This window comes from Ruditapes philippinarum, unplaced genomic scaffold (genome assembly GCF_026571515.1).
Source record: "Ruditapes philippinarum isolate M1 unplaced genomic scaffold, ASM2657151v2 ctg386_1_1_1_1, whole genome shotgun sequence".
Classification (NCBI taxonomy): domain Eukaryota; kingdom Metazoa; phylum Mollusca; class Bivalvia; order Venerida; family Veneridae; genus Ruditapes; species Ruditapes philippinarum.
Window position 1 is genome coordinate 160,827 of NW_026862271.1, and position 17,351 is coordinate 178,177.

The window sequence follows — 17,351 nt, forward strand, 5'->3', positions numbered from 1 at the left end:
ATATTAAGCATGAAACATTTTCTAGTAAGTGTCTACAAAGATTGTTCAAATAAAAGCCCTGGAGTCAAAACTGGCCCTGCCCTAGGTGTGTCATAATAACTTGAAAAATCTTCTTTTAAAAAACCCAACGAGCTAGGCCTTAGATGTTTAGCATGAAACATCTTCTAATGGGTGTCTACCAAGTTTGTTCAAATAAAAGCCCTGGGGTTTAAACTGGCCCCGCTCCAGGGGCCTATATACAGATGAGCGACTTCATGGCCCTCTTGTTATTATCAATTATCTATTATCAATTTTGTGTATATCGAGATGAAATTTTGAAGTTGGTAAGTCAACAGTATAGAGCCTGGTCAGACTGCATGGATATGTTAGCTGGGCTCTATACTGGTGACAGACTTTCAGCAGGTTAAGGGCTAAATACATGTTTACATATTCATAAGTTAGTTGGTTTTTTCTTGTTTTCCTTCCTATTATGTTTAATTTTACATACATGTACTCTGATATCTGAGTTATGAGTCTCTCTTTTTATGTATTAAATTAAAAAAGCATGTAGGTACATGTAATAATTAATATCCATGTACAGTGAAACTTTCACCCGCTTTGAATAATTACTATTTAACATTATTTCTTGTTTCATTTAATTGTACAATGTATCTCTTTGTGAAATTCATTCATGGCTGTACAAATATCATGCATGGAGAATAATCATGTGCTCTCTCCTGTGACAGCCATTGATTTAGTTGGTTTCTAATTTGCTTACTTGTTTCATTTCCTTGTTCAGTTTATGGCACAGTTTTTTTTGTTTTCAGACATGTCAATGTTAGATGAACTCTTCCCAAGTCTTGGTAATGGAGAATCATCTGGAAGCCACTTAACCAACCAACTGGCAATTCTTCTTCAAAACCTAGGTTCCAGTGATGATGAGAGTTCTAACGGACCAAACTTGTACAATCCTCTACAGCTGTCTCCACCAAGACTTAATGAAATCCATGCCCTCGCAACTGCAAATCTCATCTCTCAAACACAAGAAGCTATCATGCAGGAATATAATATCACTGACTTTGATTTTGACAAGTGCACTTACTCAAATAACCAGAAAAATCCTGAATCCTCTAGTAATGTAGATGAAACACACGATTTGGGTGGTAATATTCTAGGAAATGTATCTCATGACATAAATAGTATTCCATGTAGTGAATTGGATACCTTTTCAGACAAAACAAGACAGGGTTGTGAAATCAGTAACCATACCTCAAGCATTGTTTATAATGATGATGCTAATTATACTACCCTTTTAAATGTTAAAATTCCTAAAGAAAATATAGACTTAAGTTTAACTAAAGTAAAGTCAATGTCATGTGAAACAAAAGATAGCAGTGAAAGTGAAAAAACTGAAGTTTTTAAACAAGTCAGTGAGCCATGTTTTAAATCAACAAATATTTCTGATCAAGAATTGGAGACACGGTCAGCAGTTCAAAACATTTTAGATACACCTTGTTCATTACAAAAAGATAGTGTTATGAATAGTTTATCTACAAATGAAGAACTCAATACCAGAATCAGTAGACCTGGATATATTGGAATAAAAAAATGTCCTCAAGACCATCTTTTAGGGAATACACTAGGAGATTCAGAGTCCTTTTCAAACAAATTGGCCGAGCAAACACAACAGAGTACAGATTTAAAAAGGAAGCATGACTTGATAGATTATATGCTGCCCCCAAAGAAAAGACATGTAGAGTGTAATACAGCATCTATGACACTGAATGGAAGTCAGTCTCAGGATGAAAATAGGAATATTCATTACAACAATACTTCACAAATTGAAACAAATACTAGAAGTGATACATATATACATGGGAATAGAAATATATGTAAAGAAAATGAAAAAGGTTGGTAAATTTTGAATATTGTAATATGCACTAGTTTTGCAAGTCTTTGAATTTTAACCAGGTTTAGAGAGGTTGGGAAGTTACTCACTCAGTTAAAGCCATATTATGGCCCTTTGTTGTTGTTTTTTCTTAAATACATGTACATGTAATACTTTTTTGTACAAAACTCTCTTTATTGGATTTGAGAAAATTTTACATTTCTAACATTATCAAATGGCATGGTGTGTTGGTTTTGTGATTCTATCATTATTCATGAAAAACATTCTTTTTTTTATGACAAATTTCTGCACTTGTAGTCGTGTAAAATTTAAAACTTTTGTCATATTTTCAAATTCTCTTGACAGTTTGTGACTTCTAAATGTTGTTTGAAACAAAATCAAAGCTTAATAGAAATTACTCTTCATTGTTATGATTTATGAAAAATGTTGATATTTTAAAATTTTGAATTTTCTAGGAAACTTTTTTTAATAAAATGTTCTTTTATCTTTTTTTCAGAGAAGCCTATACTGTATGTGTGTGTGATGTGTATGAAACAGTTCAGTAATGTAGATAAACTAGAGCAACACTCTACCAATCATCAACATTACAGCTGTCCTGCCCCTGATTGTGTGAGAACATTCACTTACAGAAGTCATCTTAGTTACCACAAACAAACACATGAGTAAGTACTAGTAAACAGTTATCCAATATTAGCACAGACAAAATTATATATATTTGGTTAGTTTACATTAACCAAATTTTACCACAGACAAGCAAAGGTAAGTACCATATATTGTTGTGCAATTTTACCATAGAAAAGGGTATGTATAAAATTATGTTTATTCAATTTTACCATAGGCAAGTGTAAGTACGTACATATTTATGCAGTTTTACCATAGACAATGCAGAGGCTTGCATTATATAATTTGAATCAACTTGTTCAGTAAAGTCAGTATTGAACTTACACTGGTTCAATATCCTCTATATATATTCATTATATCAGTTTTGATAAATTTATAAAATATTTTGCCATGGATTTTTTGCTTGAATCAAAACAAGTTATGTAGTACATACATAACTATGATACTTCAATTGTACACATGCAATATATATATTATATGATATATTAAACTATTGAGAATTTTGAAGTTATAAAGTTTCAGAAAATATATGTATAATGATGTTTTTGCATGTAAGAACAGTAAAGTATAACCATTACACTTACATGATTAACTAGTCCTACTTTCAGTTTAGAACTGCCCATTGTTAATGTGAGGGAATTTTGATATCAAATTCTAAAATTCAGCTGTCAAAAAAAAGAGTCTGATTAGACTGCATTGATATGCAGGCTAACCTGGCTCAATATTGGTTGTTTAGGTCTGTAATCAATGCTACAGGATAGTAAGATTGCTTAACTTTAACTGCTGATGTGCAGAGCTTGTTGATGGGGACATTTTGATGTGATATATCTAAACTAAGGAGGAATGTATTTGTCAATTATGTATTTGTTTTGTCTCAACAGAGGACAGAAGAATCACCAGTGTTCAGAATGTGGTAAAGTGTTTTCAAAAGCTCAACATTTAGATAGGCATGTGATGACACACAAGGAGATCAAACCATTTACCTGTAGTGTCTGTAATAAAAGTTTTACTACAGCTGGTAACCTCAAAAATCATTCCAGAACTCATTCAGGTATTTTTGAAATGTTTACTTGTACATGTAGCATAGTAACCACTATAAAGTATCATATGATTTTTAAAGGCACATTATGCCTCCGAAATGAATAAATTTTTCCTTCTTTAGAAAGGGCAAATATGAGTTTTATAACATTTAAAATAATGGTTTTTGAGCATGATACAATGTAATTGCTTATCCCATGGAAAAAGTGTGGATAGACATTGAAATATTTGTTATAAAAATAGAAAAAATGTAAACAAAGTAGTAATTTGACTTCCATACAAAATACTAAATCACTGTAATCGTACTATTTTCCAAAAGGCGAAATGGCCAATAGATGGTTCAGGAAAATGGCCAATAAGTAGCCATTTAGAAACTTTAACAGAACATCAGAAATAGAAAGCTTTATAGAAATAAAAATAAATGTATTTCTGGGGAATTATGTAATGGGCCTTTAAAAGAAATTGTATGCTGTTTTATGCCAACTTTTGTTTTTAAAATTTGTTGTCAGTAAAATATTCTGGAGTTTCAGTGAAATTCTTTATAGATAAATGGCATGTGTACATTTTTTCTGTCTATGATATATCTGTAGGCTTGTATTTAAAAAAATAAAATACCAATTATTGTTTAAAACTTATGTACATAAGTATGAGCATTTAACATTTGAGAAATTAAAAAAAGTTCATATATATTTATCAAGTAATCTATTTGCATTGTACATGTAAAGAGACATTGCTTGTTTTTCACGAAATATGATGAGAAAAAAAAACTTGCTAAAAAGATGTGTACATTACTGTTCTGTTTCAGGAGAACGGCCATATGCTTGTGATGTAAAAGATTGTACAAAAACATTTGCAGAGCTGTCAAGTCTTAAGAAGCATAAAGTTATACATACAGGTAAAGAATACACACATAAAAATATAGATATTCTTTTGTCAATAAATAATGATAAATAGATAAATACATGAGATTTCATGTGTTCTGGTGACTCGATAAATATATGAGATCTTGTTCTAGCCTTGTAAAGATGTATCAAGACATTATAAACAGTAGAATGATTTCATGCCACACAATGTCTTTGCATGTATTTTGTACAAGGCTTATCATATAAAAATAAATTATATAATATGATAACAGAGTAACCTTTTGTTTGTGAATTTTACTTGTGAAGATCAGTGTCTCTTCTAAGGATTAGAAAAACAGTGGGGATTTTTATCGAAAAGTGAGAATTTTTTACATTTGTTGATCTTTTTTTCATCCTTTATGTTAAATTTTTCCCCTGCCTCTGAAAATATGTAGTAAGTGTAGAAGGATTTATTTTTGATAAGCAATGAAGGATGGTTATCTTATTTCTCATTTCACTACAAAAACCTTTTATATTAGTTGGTATTTAAGCCAATGTCACATTTACATACAATATGACCTAGTTTCTACTTAGGTGCCAACTTGTACCAGAAATAATGCATGAACAGACACCTGAAGACTTTCTCCACCAGTAAAGCTGAAAAGTTAAAAGTAGCAACATGACTTTTAAAGTGCTGGTGTAACTTATTATCTAAGAAAAACACAAACAAAATCTCCAGAAAGGGATTGCTAATGTGATGGATTAAATGTAGGAGAGTGATGGATTGATGTACCATCATAAGTGAAAGACTACTAATTTAAACTGCTAAACCAGTGTTTAGAATAAAAGTTCTCATTCATCTGCTATGATATATTTTAGACAATATGTATAGTTCATGTTTTAAATTTTAGAGAAAAAAAGCTTTTTTCGTCTATGTCCTCAAAATCATCATTTTCAAATTGAATGCTATATTTGGCTACTTTTTCTATTTTTGTATATATTATTTCAGGTGAGAAGAGCTTCAGATGTGATTTGTGTGGAAAAAGTTTTACACAGGCCAGTAGCAGGAATTATCACATGAAAAAACATAAAGAGAAAACATAATTGACAGTGATTATATATCTAATTTGTTAAAGTGTTAATTTTTTGATATCACATGTGATGTACTCATAAAGCTGGCTTTAACTTGGGCATTCTCTATGAGAGGGTTGTAATTTTCTAATATGAAATTTTTCAAAGTCGTAAGTTAATTCTTGAATATTTCAGTTGAAGAACCTGTTAACCAAATACACATTCTCATTTTCCACTGTCAAGTTGATCAGAGTCAGCTATTTATTTCAAAAAGTTGATTAATATTATTGTGTTTCAAACTGCCTAAAGTATAATATAGACTGCCTCACTCTTTTTATCAACTGAATGTTTCTGATAAATTGCAAAGGATATTTATAGAAATTTCAATGGGTCATATGGGTTATTTATTATTCATGTGAAGTAGATTAGGAAATTGAAAACAAGAACATGTATGGCATAACTATAGGATACATTGTTTTTAACTGGTACACTCGCAATTTATGCTTGATTTGGCATTATGTCACTTTGACTAACTAATTGAAATAAAGGTTCGTTCCCACTACCTGTTTTGTCTGTGTAATACTTTGTTAAGGATTTATATAAATCTTTAACTTTAAATTTTAAACATGATTTCAGGGTTACTGTCAGAGGGTCATATATATAATTTTGACTGAATTATATCTATGATAATGTTTTGCATGCAAAATACGTATATCCCACATCAAACACTGGAGGTGGTCAGTTTTTTCTATATTAAAGATATACTATGCTCATCTTTGAATAAAATATTCTTATCACAGAAATTTATTGAAATCAATGAAATCCTTAGGGAATGCTTTTAATCCAAGTAAAAAAGGTGTTCAAATTTCGTATTTTAAGCTGCATTAAAGGTCAAGTAAAGTTGGTCTTTTCTTTAAAAAAAACTGCCATTTTTTTAAATGACACTATATATTCATTTTGTGACCACTTATAGTGTATAGAGTTTAAAACACAACATATCTACTTTGAATGAAGCTGAATCATGTTTATTTTATATTTACAAAGAGGATATATAGTAGTTATCAATATTTTCAAACATCAAATTTGAGCATACATGTAGTATATCTTTAAGGGTCATAATTTCAGAAACTTCAAACATGTCTTTGGGATTATGATTGTAGGCCACTAAGTTTTATACAATGTACTGCATTATTTTCTACTGTGAACCAATAAGTTATTCCATTGAAACTTGAGAGATAATTGTATTGCAGAGACCAATAGTCACAACTCTAGCAATGGTTATCACTGAATGGCTTAAAAAAATCTACCATTGCTTTACTATCAAGGTCTTAGAAAAGTTGAGCATGTTGTCAGTTTTATTTTATTTCCTATAATTTGAAGTATTCTAGTCATTTACAAAGTGCTTTAGTCTAGTTTTGTCACACATTGTTAAATATCAAAACAAAAGTGCAGCTGTCATTGGCAGATATAATTTTATTTCTGTTTGTGATACTATTGAGTACTAATCTGTAGGTTGTGGATTAATGTTTATTAGTGTATATACACACGTAGTTTAGTATTCCAAATGTACAAGTGAAGATAAGTTATGAACAAAAGCTTTGTAGAATAATTTTAACACCATTTTATACATGCTATATTCTCAATATACCTGAAACCAGTATTTTTTTTCGTTAAGTTTTCATATACTTTTTTGTTCAATAAATTTTATGTATAATTTCATGTTATTATGCTGTCGTTACTCTTTACTGGGATGCATATAGTTGGTACATTGTCCGTCCATCCAGCTATCTCAGCAACTAGATTAGGGTTTGTGTTAAAAGTTAAAAGCTATAGATTCATTCTGTAAGAGTAGCATAAGGAGGGGCCATGGCACTCTGACCAACAAATAAAACAACAAAATAAATGACATAAAAGTCCATTTTGGCTGAATGTTTGTGCTTCATTCTGTCTTAACACACAAACTGAGACTTAAATGGCTTTGGGAACTGCAGGTAGCAGTGTTATCAGTGTTATATACAATTCATTTAGATAGGACTTTCAGTGGCGGATTCAGGCCCAGGCTTCAGGGCCGCAGCCCCCCCAGCTTGACCCAAAGATATGTTTACCAGCCGGGCTGGAATATATTTTTGTCGTTTTCAAACTTTATTGGCTGTAGTGTACTCCGTTATCAAAACATTAATTGCTGTCATCCAGTTGTTAATCTCCTGCCTAGGAGCTTGGCAGAGATCTTTATCAGCATGCTTGAATGACTGCATAATTGATTGGTTTATTACTTTCCAAAGGTCTAATGAAATCAATAGTCACTGATAGTGGCAAATAGATGTGTTACAGTGTGCACCATATTTTACTATCTTTGTTTTTCCAAGTCCTATTATTAAGAAATTGAAAATTATTATTTGTAAATTAAAAAGATGGCGAGTTTTATAATGATAATATTAAAGGAATCGCGTTTTAATCAATACCGGTAGTTTGACTAAGATTTTTATTAAGATGACATAATTGGTCATTTGCTTTTAATAACTTTTTATGGCAGTTATATTTTTAAATATAATTTAAATTGTACTGACCTCTTTAGTATCTAAAATGGATTCATTGATGGGGAAAATTCTTATTGAATACTAGTGTTTATTTTTATTTATTTTTTTTGGTACATTAGGAAGGCAGTATTTTAATATCACTTACAATGTAACTTTGGAAAATCGTCTATTATTCAGATGAATAAATTGATCAAGTGTTTGAAATTATTTTTATCAACAGTTGTGCATACATTGGTAAGTGTGCTGTTATTTTGTAAATGCTCACTACTTAACATTAGGAGAATTCTTTTTGAAAGACCCTGCAAACAATAACCTATATAAAATACATTATTTTGTAAAACCATCCAAAAGGTACAATAAACAGCACTAGAAAGTCAAGGAAATAACACCATTTTCAACCTCATATTTCAAAATTTTCTCGGTATATGGGAGGGGACACCCCTCCCATGCCCACCCCATTTACATATATTTTGCTTAATTCCATATCAACTAAATATTTACAAAAACATTAGTATACTCATTTATAAGGAAAGTGCATCGCCACTCATATGATGAGCTATAAAACTCATCAATTACATTTTTTGTCACATGAACAACAGGCCAAGATGCTGGCCCAATCTTCAATTTTCGCCTGTTGAATTATGTTACCCATATGTCAGCCCCCCAGGAAACCATGTTCTGTATCCGCCCTGACTTTATGTTACTTAAATCTTGTGAGTGGCTAAAAATAGCAATCGAGAGAGAGAAAGGTAGACTCAAAAGCTTGTCTGGCCAATAACAAGCTTCGGCCTACAGTCCTTAGGATTTGATGTGGAGGTTTGTTATGATTGGAAGATTGAGGTCATTGATTTTAAGTTCATTAGACCAAGGTCACAGTGATGCATGAAATACTTGATTCTCAAGACCAATATATTTATATTCTAGGTTTGTGACACTTATTACATATTTTATTCTTGACTTCTACAACACGTACTAGTATCTAGTTTTTCCCCTTTATTGCATTTTCATCCACTAACTGGAATTCATCACAACTTTTTATCTAAGAAGTATGCATATTGGTCAGAGATGTTTACAAAATTGTGCTCCTTTAATGCTTGTTTGTACATAAACAGTGAAGCACGACTCAAAAGCTATACAAGGAAGTGTTCACGAATATAGAATACATAGAGTCGATTTGCAATGTGCGGGAAAAATAACTATTTTCCTTTCTGAATTATCTCCCTTCGAAAAGAATACACCTTTTCCGGATATGACCTTAACACCGAAAGACCAATGTGTCAGTGCTCTTCACTGTGCATGTAAAACGATCCAGGGTCGCTTCTGAAAAGGGCATCTGTTGGGTTCATACCAATTTCGAAAATAAGTTTTTCAGGGGCTTCTCAAATACATTTATACATGTATGTGCAACAGAAATGCGAAAAAAGTACACAAAAAACCTAATATATGTCGTATATATATTGCACAGATTTATAGATTACAAAACAAAACTTCATTAGCATTAAATGTATCTATAATTATTTATCACATTATTTGCTGTATAGAATGAAAATGTTCATTATTAAACATATATTAAAATACAACAAATGTATTAGAGATTTTTGGTGCCTTCCCTAATAATGACACACATTCTAAATTGATCAACCATGATATGTTGCTCCTTTCCACATCACCTTCCTCACACAGTTTTCATAGTCACATAAAACTTCGTTTAATAATCCATTGTTTACAACGATACCCTTGCTATAAGGTGTTAATAGGTAAGATTTAAATTATAATTTACAAGAACATTGATTTACAATAACAATACCTAAACAGAATAAATTAACATCAAATACAATAACATATATATATCTTTCTACTTATAAAATAAAACTGTGGGTCTCTCAGTTTCTGTCGTTTTAAGTTTAAGATCACATCATTGATGTTATGTCAGCTAATCAAATGAATATCAATATTTTACAAAGAATTTTGACACGGGCTTTGGTGGTCCATTTGGTGTCCCGTCCTTAAAGTCGTAAGGAATCACTCCAGAAAGGAGTTGACTCTGTTCTGTTTGGGCCACATCGGGGAAAACTTTCTGGGAGGGTTTTACGGGCTGCTGACTCCTTTCAATCGGAACCTTCAGAAGACCAGGGGTTTTGGTCATTTTTTTCCCTTTTCGTAACCCTTCTCTTTTAAAAATTTATTTTGGGCGGGGGGATGCCCTTTTTTGCGGGATTTCTTGATACAAAACAACTTTATCTCCAACTTTCCGGGGTTACCCTGCCTTTTTTGGTTGGCATTAGCAGGGAACAACGCGCGAGTCCCAAAACACCTTTTCCCTTTCCCTTGGGAAACAGGTACTTTTTTAAATTCTAAAAACCATTTTTTAAAAATTTAATTTTACATGGGTTTTTGACAGCAAAAAAAAACTGGTTTTGGGGTTTGTTTTTTTTGGTTTCCCCACTATAAAATTTTCCGAAAAAATTTTTTTTAAAAACCCTGTGTTGATTTTGCCATCATTTAAAGAGTCCATTCTTTCTTCAACGCCTCTTAAAGGTAAACACCCCCTTGTATGCATGCAGACCTTCCGACAGGGCCTTTGGGAATCTAAATGTAGCCAAGGGAAGCTCCCGTCATCATGGGGTTTCTTTCCATTTTCAGGGGGGCAAACAATAGCAATCGAATCAAAAACTGGTCAGCATTTTTCTTTTTCCCAAAAAAGTTGTTAAAATTTACGATTTTTGCTTTCAACCCAAAACATTCCATTTTCGTTTTTTAAATGCCCAAAATTTGAAGAACAAAAGGGAAAAAACCAAATTCCCCAAAAAATTATGAATCGTTCTTTATTAAAATAAAATTTACTTTTTGTATGTTTAAATTTCGTTTTTGGGTGCAATTTAAAGTTTTGTGATACTTAATAATATTTGAGTAAGTTAAAATTAAAAATTTATCATTTAAATTTTTCTGGGGGAAATTTTATTGGGAAATTCTTCTTGAATTAAAGGGTGGTGGGGGTGGTATTTTAAACTCCGGTTTACGGCCAATAACCCACGGGTAAATTTTTACAGGGGGAAATTTAAAAACCCCCATCTTTCCCCTGGGCTTTGCTTTTCCCAGCGTTTCCCAAATACAAAAGTTTTTTCCACCTTTTGAAAGGAAAATGGTCTTCTGTTACATGCCAAAAGAAAAGGGGGTACAGGCGATGACCTTTTAGAAAGGATTTTATAATCAATCCCAAAAAAAAGTGGCCTCCCCGGCCGGGGTCCCCGGGAAATTTTTTTTTTCCAAAACCCGGGGGGTTTTTTTCGGCCCCGTTTTTCAGGCCCCAACCCAAAAAATTTGAAGTATCTCCCCTTTATTATATCCTCAAAATTAAAGGCCCTTAGTGAGTTGGGCCCTTTCCCCCGCCAAACTTTTTTTAACCCACTGGTTATATTCATCAATGTATTTGTCACATTCTGCCGGTGGAATAACGCCTGGAACTACAGTGTAGCCAACTTCTTCTAACTCAGATAAATTCTGATCTGAAATCATTGTATTTCTCTGAAATAAAAACAAATATTTTAAATGTACAATCCAAAAAAAAAGAAGAAAAAATATGTATTGTGAATATTCCAAAACACCGGAGTTTAAACAAAACTGACATTTAAACAACTATTTATCAACCCGGACGTTTTAGTACAATAACATAGTTAATCACGTCGTTATTAATGTAACTTTCACATATACCACTCTCATCAATGTCTTTTAATTTTGTAAAGTGACAAATTGTGTGACGTGCATTTTACATGTGGTACGAGGAACCAGATACAATACTAGTTTTACTTAAAAAATTTCTGTTTGGCATGACAGTGAAATCGGCTAGGTAAACTGAAAATTAAAATTGCATTATCACGTGTTCTGACTATTTTTCAGAATCATGATTAACCTCGATTTCATATGTTAATTTTCTTTTTAGTTTTTATATGAACTACATGTATTTAAAAATAATTAAGTTGACATCTTTATTTGCTAATTGATATATTTCCACATTTTTACAATTATTTCAGTGTCAGGTATGTAATCGTAAGCGGGAATTATTAAGCAAAAATCTTTTCCATACATTTTTATGGCAATCTTGGTCACAAAAAAAGGCATCGTCTGTGTTTTTAAAGCTATTTTATATAATTTTCTATTTTATACTTTAAACTAACTCGGTATTGCCTATGAACTTCTACATTTTATGTAGGGCGTTGCTCTTTTGTCCAACGCATTGGATTATCGATATATTATAAAAATACTTCTCTCAGTTGAATATCATTTTATGTTCATGCCTACATGATTTCAGAAATATGACTGTTAGTGAATACATACTGAGATTTTAAATAGGAGACGGTGGGTTATTGATTATTGAAGTATGATCTATAGGTAGTCTACTCCTGGGTGTAAATAAATGTAATATACATGTTTATACACATATATATTTACTGTATTTTTTAATTGTTCATCATGTGAAGCAGATGTACATGTATAATATACAGTTATCTTTATTGTAAGTTATTATAATCAAATCGATTATCACAAGTTATCTATTTTATATTATGAAAATATTACAAAATAAACCGTGTTACAACGACAAAATAAATAAATCAAAACATTAAACTTACCTTCGTATACAGTTATAAAGCTTAAATAAATATATCACGCAAATTATAGTCCTTTAAACCAAATCTCTACAATGGTTAATATATAGTTAATAGTTAATATATATTTCACAACAGTTGACAATTTTCTCGTCATTACCTTGGTTCTATTTATAGAAATTACTAAACGGGTACATAACTTCCGTATTGTAAACGAAAAATAAGAATATAAGATTTAAAAAAGGAAAACAAAAACAAACAAACCCATAAACGTCACGTTCGTTTTATAAGCCTTGAAACATAGCATGTAAAATGTGCAAGTATGTATGTATTCTAGGCTTAATGAGGGTTCATCCGCCCTTTCAGGCACTGAAAGTACGGACCCCGGACATTCATGAATGTGCAAGTTGAAATAATACATTTTTATATATTGTCGGAAATTATTATTTTTATTTATTATTATTATTTTTGTCCAATAGGATTGCAGTATTTCAAAATGAATCGTAACATATACTTGGTAAATCGGCCAACTGTTAATCAGTAAATCGACTGTTTATCAATTAAAAACTAAGCTGGTTAAAATTTATACGTTATTACAAATACCAATTTATTTTGTAAAATACGTATAATAAACTTTAACCTACACATTTGCTAAAGAAAATGGTCAATACAATATTGGATTATCTTTTAATTGAGCTATTAATTAATGCACATAAATTAGATGTTACGGTGCTCCGGCTAAAAAAAAAAGCGTCTAATTTTCATTCCCTTCTAAATATCTATCAGGAATTCAAAACTCATCGCTGCGGAGAGTTTGTCTGGAAATAGGCATTGCCCTGGGCTTTGAACTTATCCTTAAAATCTGAAATTTCTAGAATAAGTTTAAAGTGTTTAAATAATAAGAATGAAGATCTTTTATGAAATGTCATGTCTTAAGTTATTTTTCCCATATATATTCTTGAAGGTCAGATACGAAGAAAACTATTATAAAACTTATTTGATACTACCGAACTAGGCAACAAATAATCAGTATTTTGTAATAATTATCTTACCTCAGAGGTCCAAATTAACAACATTATTTATTTCCAGCATTTCATGCTTTAATTACATTTTGGTACTTGAATAAATGATCTTTTTTTTTTTTTGGTTTTGAAAAATGAACTTGTTTTTCAAAATTTTCTCAGAATCAAAAAGATAATTTTCAAATTTTAAAAATTTTTGAAAAAACCGGCCCCTTAATTTTTAATTTGAAAAAGGGCCTTTTTTTTTTGGGATTTTCAAAAAGGCCCTTTTTTTAAAACTGAAATTTTTCAGGCTCCCCTTTTCAGAATCCATTAAAAAATTTTCAAAACCCCCTTTTTTAAAAAAAAATTTTCAATAATTTTTTAAAAAAACCTTAAAAGGGGGGCACATTCTTTGACAATTTAAAATTTTTTTTCCCCAACTTTTGTTTTTCCTTAAGGTTTAAATTTTCAATTTTTGTTTTTGGGTTTTACCCCCCTTTTTTTGGGATTTCCAAATTTTTCCCGGGGCCCTTCTTTAACCCCCATGTTTAAGATTTTAAAAAAAATCGGGGACAATAAAAAAAACCCCTTAACCCCGGGAACCCCTTTTTTTTTTTAAAAAAATTTCCGAAGTTTTTTTAAAAACCCAAAAGGGTGAAAAATTAAAAAGGCCTTTTAAAAAAAAAGGGGGGCTTCAAAAAAATTTTAAAGGGGGATTTATTAAAATTTTTTTCCAAAAAAAGCCCAAAGGGGGAAAAGTTTTAAAAGCAAAAAATTTTTTCTTAAATTTAAAAAATTTTAAGATTTTTTTAAATTTTTACAAGGAATGTTTTTCCTTTTTTTTAAAAAAAAAACCAAACTTTTTAAATTAAAAAAAAATTTTTTTCAAAGGAATTTTAAAAAGGGGTTTTCCAAAAAAATTTTTAAAATTGGTTTTAAAATTGGAAAATTCCCCAAAACCTGGTTTTTAAGGAAATTTTTTTGCCTTTTTTTTTAAAAAAAAATTTTTTTCAAAAAATTTCCAGGTAAATTTTTTGGGGAAAAAACATTTTTGGCCCCGTTTGCAAAAACGCTTTCCAAAGAATTCTTAAAAAGGAATTTTTTTTAAAAAAGAAAAAATAATTTAAAATTTTTTAAAAAACTTAAAAGGTGAAACCTTTTAAAAAAATATGGAACCTTCAACAAAGCCTTTAAAAGGGTGTTTAAAAAGGCATATTGGGGAAATTTTAAAACCCATAAAAAAAAGGGGGGGGGCCAAAAACCGCCCGGAACTTTTCTTTTTTTAATTATTTTTCGGGTTTTAAATTTTTTCGGGAACATTTTTTTTCTTTGGGCGGGAGATTTTTAATTAAAAAATGTTTGATTTTTTGTTTTCCCAAAAGGGGGGCCCCTTTTTGGGAAACACAATTGCGGGAAAAAAACTTTTTAAAAATAATTTATTGGTAGTTTTTGTTTTGAATTTTTTAATTTCCACCAAAAGGGTTATGAAAAATTAGGGAAGGTTTTTTAAATTTTTTTTGGGGTGGAGGAAGAACCTCCTTTTGCCCTTTCCCGGAAAAAAAAATTTAAGGCAAAAACAAAAAAATGTGGGAAAAAATTTTCTTTTTTTTTTAAAAGCACTGGATGCCCTTTTTTCCCCATTATTGAAAAGAAAATAAAAGTTTCAATAATTTCCCATTTTTTTATTTTGGGCTTTTTTTTTAAACCCCATTTTTTTTTTTCAAAGTTTGGAATTCAAAAATTTAATCACAATTTCTTTTTTTAAAAAATTTTTTTAAATTTCACTAAATTTTTAGAAAAAGGGCCTTTTTTTAAGGTCCCCAAAACGAAAAAATTTTAAAAAAAATTCTTAAACCAAAAGAGATTTAACGGGATTTTGATGTATAAAACCAATCAAAAAAAAATTTAAAAAAATTTAAACAACGTTTTCCCCAAAATTTTAAATTTTTTTTTTTTAAAAAAGATTTTAAAAACCTTTTGGCCCTTAATTTTTTTTAAACCCAATTCAATTTTAAATTATTTTAATTAAAAATTTAAAATTTATTTTATTAAAAAAAGGGAAAAATTAAAAAAAATTTAAATTTAATTTTTTGTAATACATTTTGATTTTTGATTAAATTAATTTAAAAATTAAAAAAAAATAAAATTTCAAAAGTTAGATTTAAAAAACGTTTTTAAATTTTGTTGCCCCAAAAGGAATTAAAACCATCGAAAATCGTTCACTTTAAAACTTTTTTAAGTCAAGAAAAACCCCGGGATTTCAACTTTATTGCAATCCCCTTCCCCCATTTTTTTAATCTGGGAAAATACTTTTATAAAAATATAAATTTCATTTTTTAAAAAAAATTTTGGGTTTATTAACAAAATTTGAAATTTAATTTCCCCGGTAAGTTTAAAATTTTACAAAACAGGTTTTTTTTTTTAAAAAAATTTTTTTAAAAAGTTTTTTGAACCCCTTTTCCCGTGTTTTTTTGGACTGTTGGCCTTGAAGCCAAATTTTCAAATTTAAGGGGCCCCCTTTTTCCGGCCTTTTTTTTGGTTCGGGGGGGCCCCAAAAAAAAAAAGGAAAAAAAATACGTTCAAAAAAATGTTCAAAAATTTATTTTTAAAAAAAATTTGAAATTTTTAAAGGGGAAGGGGTTTTCCCCGGTCCGAAAAAAGTGCACTTGAAAATTTTTTTAATGGCATTTAAAAAAAATTTTTGTTTTTAAACCCAGGTAAATAATTAAAGTTTTTCGTTTTTTTCCCTTTTAAAATCACTTTTTTCCGTTTTTTGATTTAAATTTTTAAACCCCCTTTCCCTTGGAATATTTTTTCATTTTTCAAAAAAAATTAAAAGGAAAAAAAAAGAATCGGTTTTTAATAACCAAAGTGTTTTTGTTTTTTTTTTTTGGGGACAATGTTTTTTCATAAAAAACATTGGGGGAAAATTTAAAGGGTTTTTGATAAAAAAACAAAACCTTTTAAAATTAAAAATCGCCCAATTTGGAATTTTTCAAAGCCGGTCGGGGGGAGGGGAAGAAACGTTTTAAACCCCATAATTTTAATAAAGTAAATTCTAAATTTTTTTTACCTTTTCCAGCTTTTTTAAAAAAAAAATGTAAAAATTTTTGAAAAAAACTTTTGATTTAACCTTTTTTTTTCTATATTTTTAAATTTTTGTTTTAAAAATTTTATTTAAATAAATTTTATTTATTAAAAAAAAAAAGGGGGGGCCCCTTTTTTAAATAAAAAACGGTTGGGGGCCCAAAACCCCAAAATTAAAATTGTTCAGCCCCTTTTTTCCTTTGGGAATTAAAATAATTATTTCCCCCTTTAAGGAACAAACAAATTTAAAAGGGTGAAAAAAATTTTAAATTTTAAAAAATTTTTCCAAATTTTAAATGTTTTTTCGATCCGAAAAAAAAAATCTTCTTATTTTTTTTTTGGGCCCTCTTTAAAGGGATTAACCTTTTTTTGTTCCCTTAAACAAGGGGAAAAAAAAAAAGGGAGGGAAACCCAGTTTTTTCATTTAAAAACAGGAGCAGGCCTTTTTTTAATTTTTTTAAAAAATTTAAAATTAAAGGGGGGGTTATTCAAAAACTTTTAATTGCAATTTCCCCAAAACTTAAGGGTTTTAAATTCACCAATTAAAACATTTTTAAATTTTTTTAAAAATTTTTTAATTTTTTTGGCCAATTTTAACTCAATTTAAACAATGAAAAAGGGAGATAAATTGTTTTTTAAATGCATTTTTAAAAGAAACG

At 29.9% G+C, this 17,351-nt stretch overlaps 1 protein-coding gene across 1 annotated transcript; it reads left to right on the plus strand.

The window, feature by feature from the left end:
* Positions 1–809: 809 nt before the first annotated feature.
* On the plus strand, positions 810–7,353 carry LOC132718509 (zinc finger protein 37-like). Its single transcript, XM_060702210.1, has 5 exons — positions 810–1,889; positions 2,385–2,550; positions 3,391–3,560; positions 4,353–4,442; positions 5,399–7,353. Exons 1-5 carry the CDS (start codon positions 815–817, stop codon positions 5,491–5,493), a joined length of 1,596 nt encoding a protein of 531 aa, XP_060558193.1. The 5' UTR covers positions 810–814; the 3' UTR covers positions 5,494–7,353.
* Positions 7,354–17,351: the final 9,998 nt, after the last annotated feature.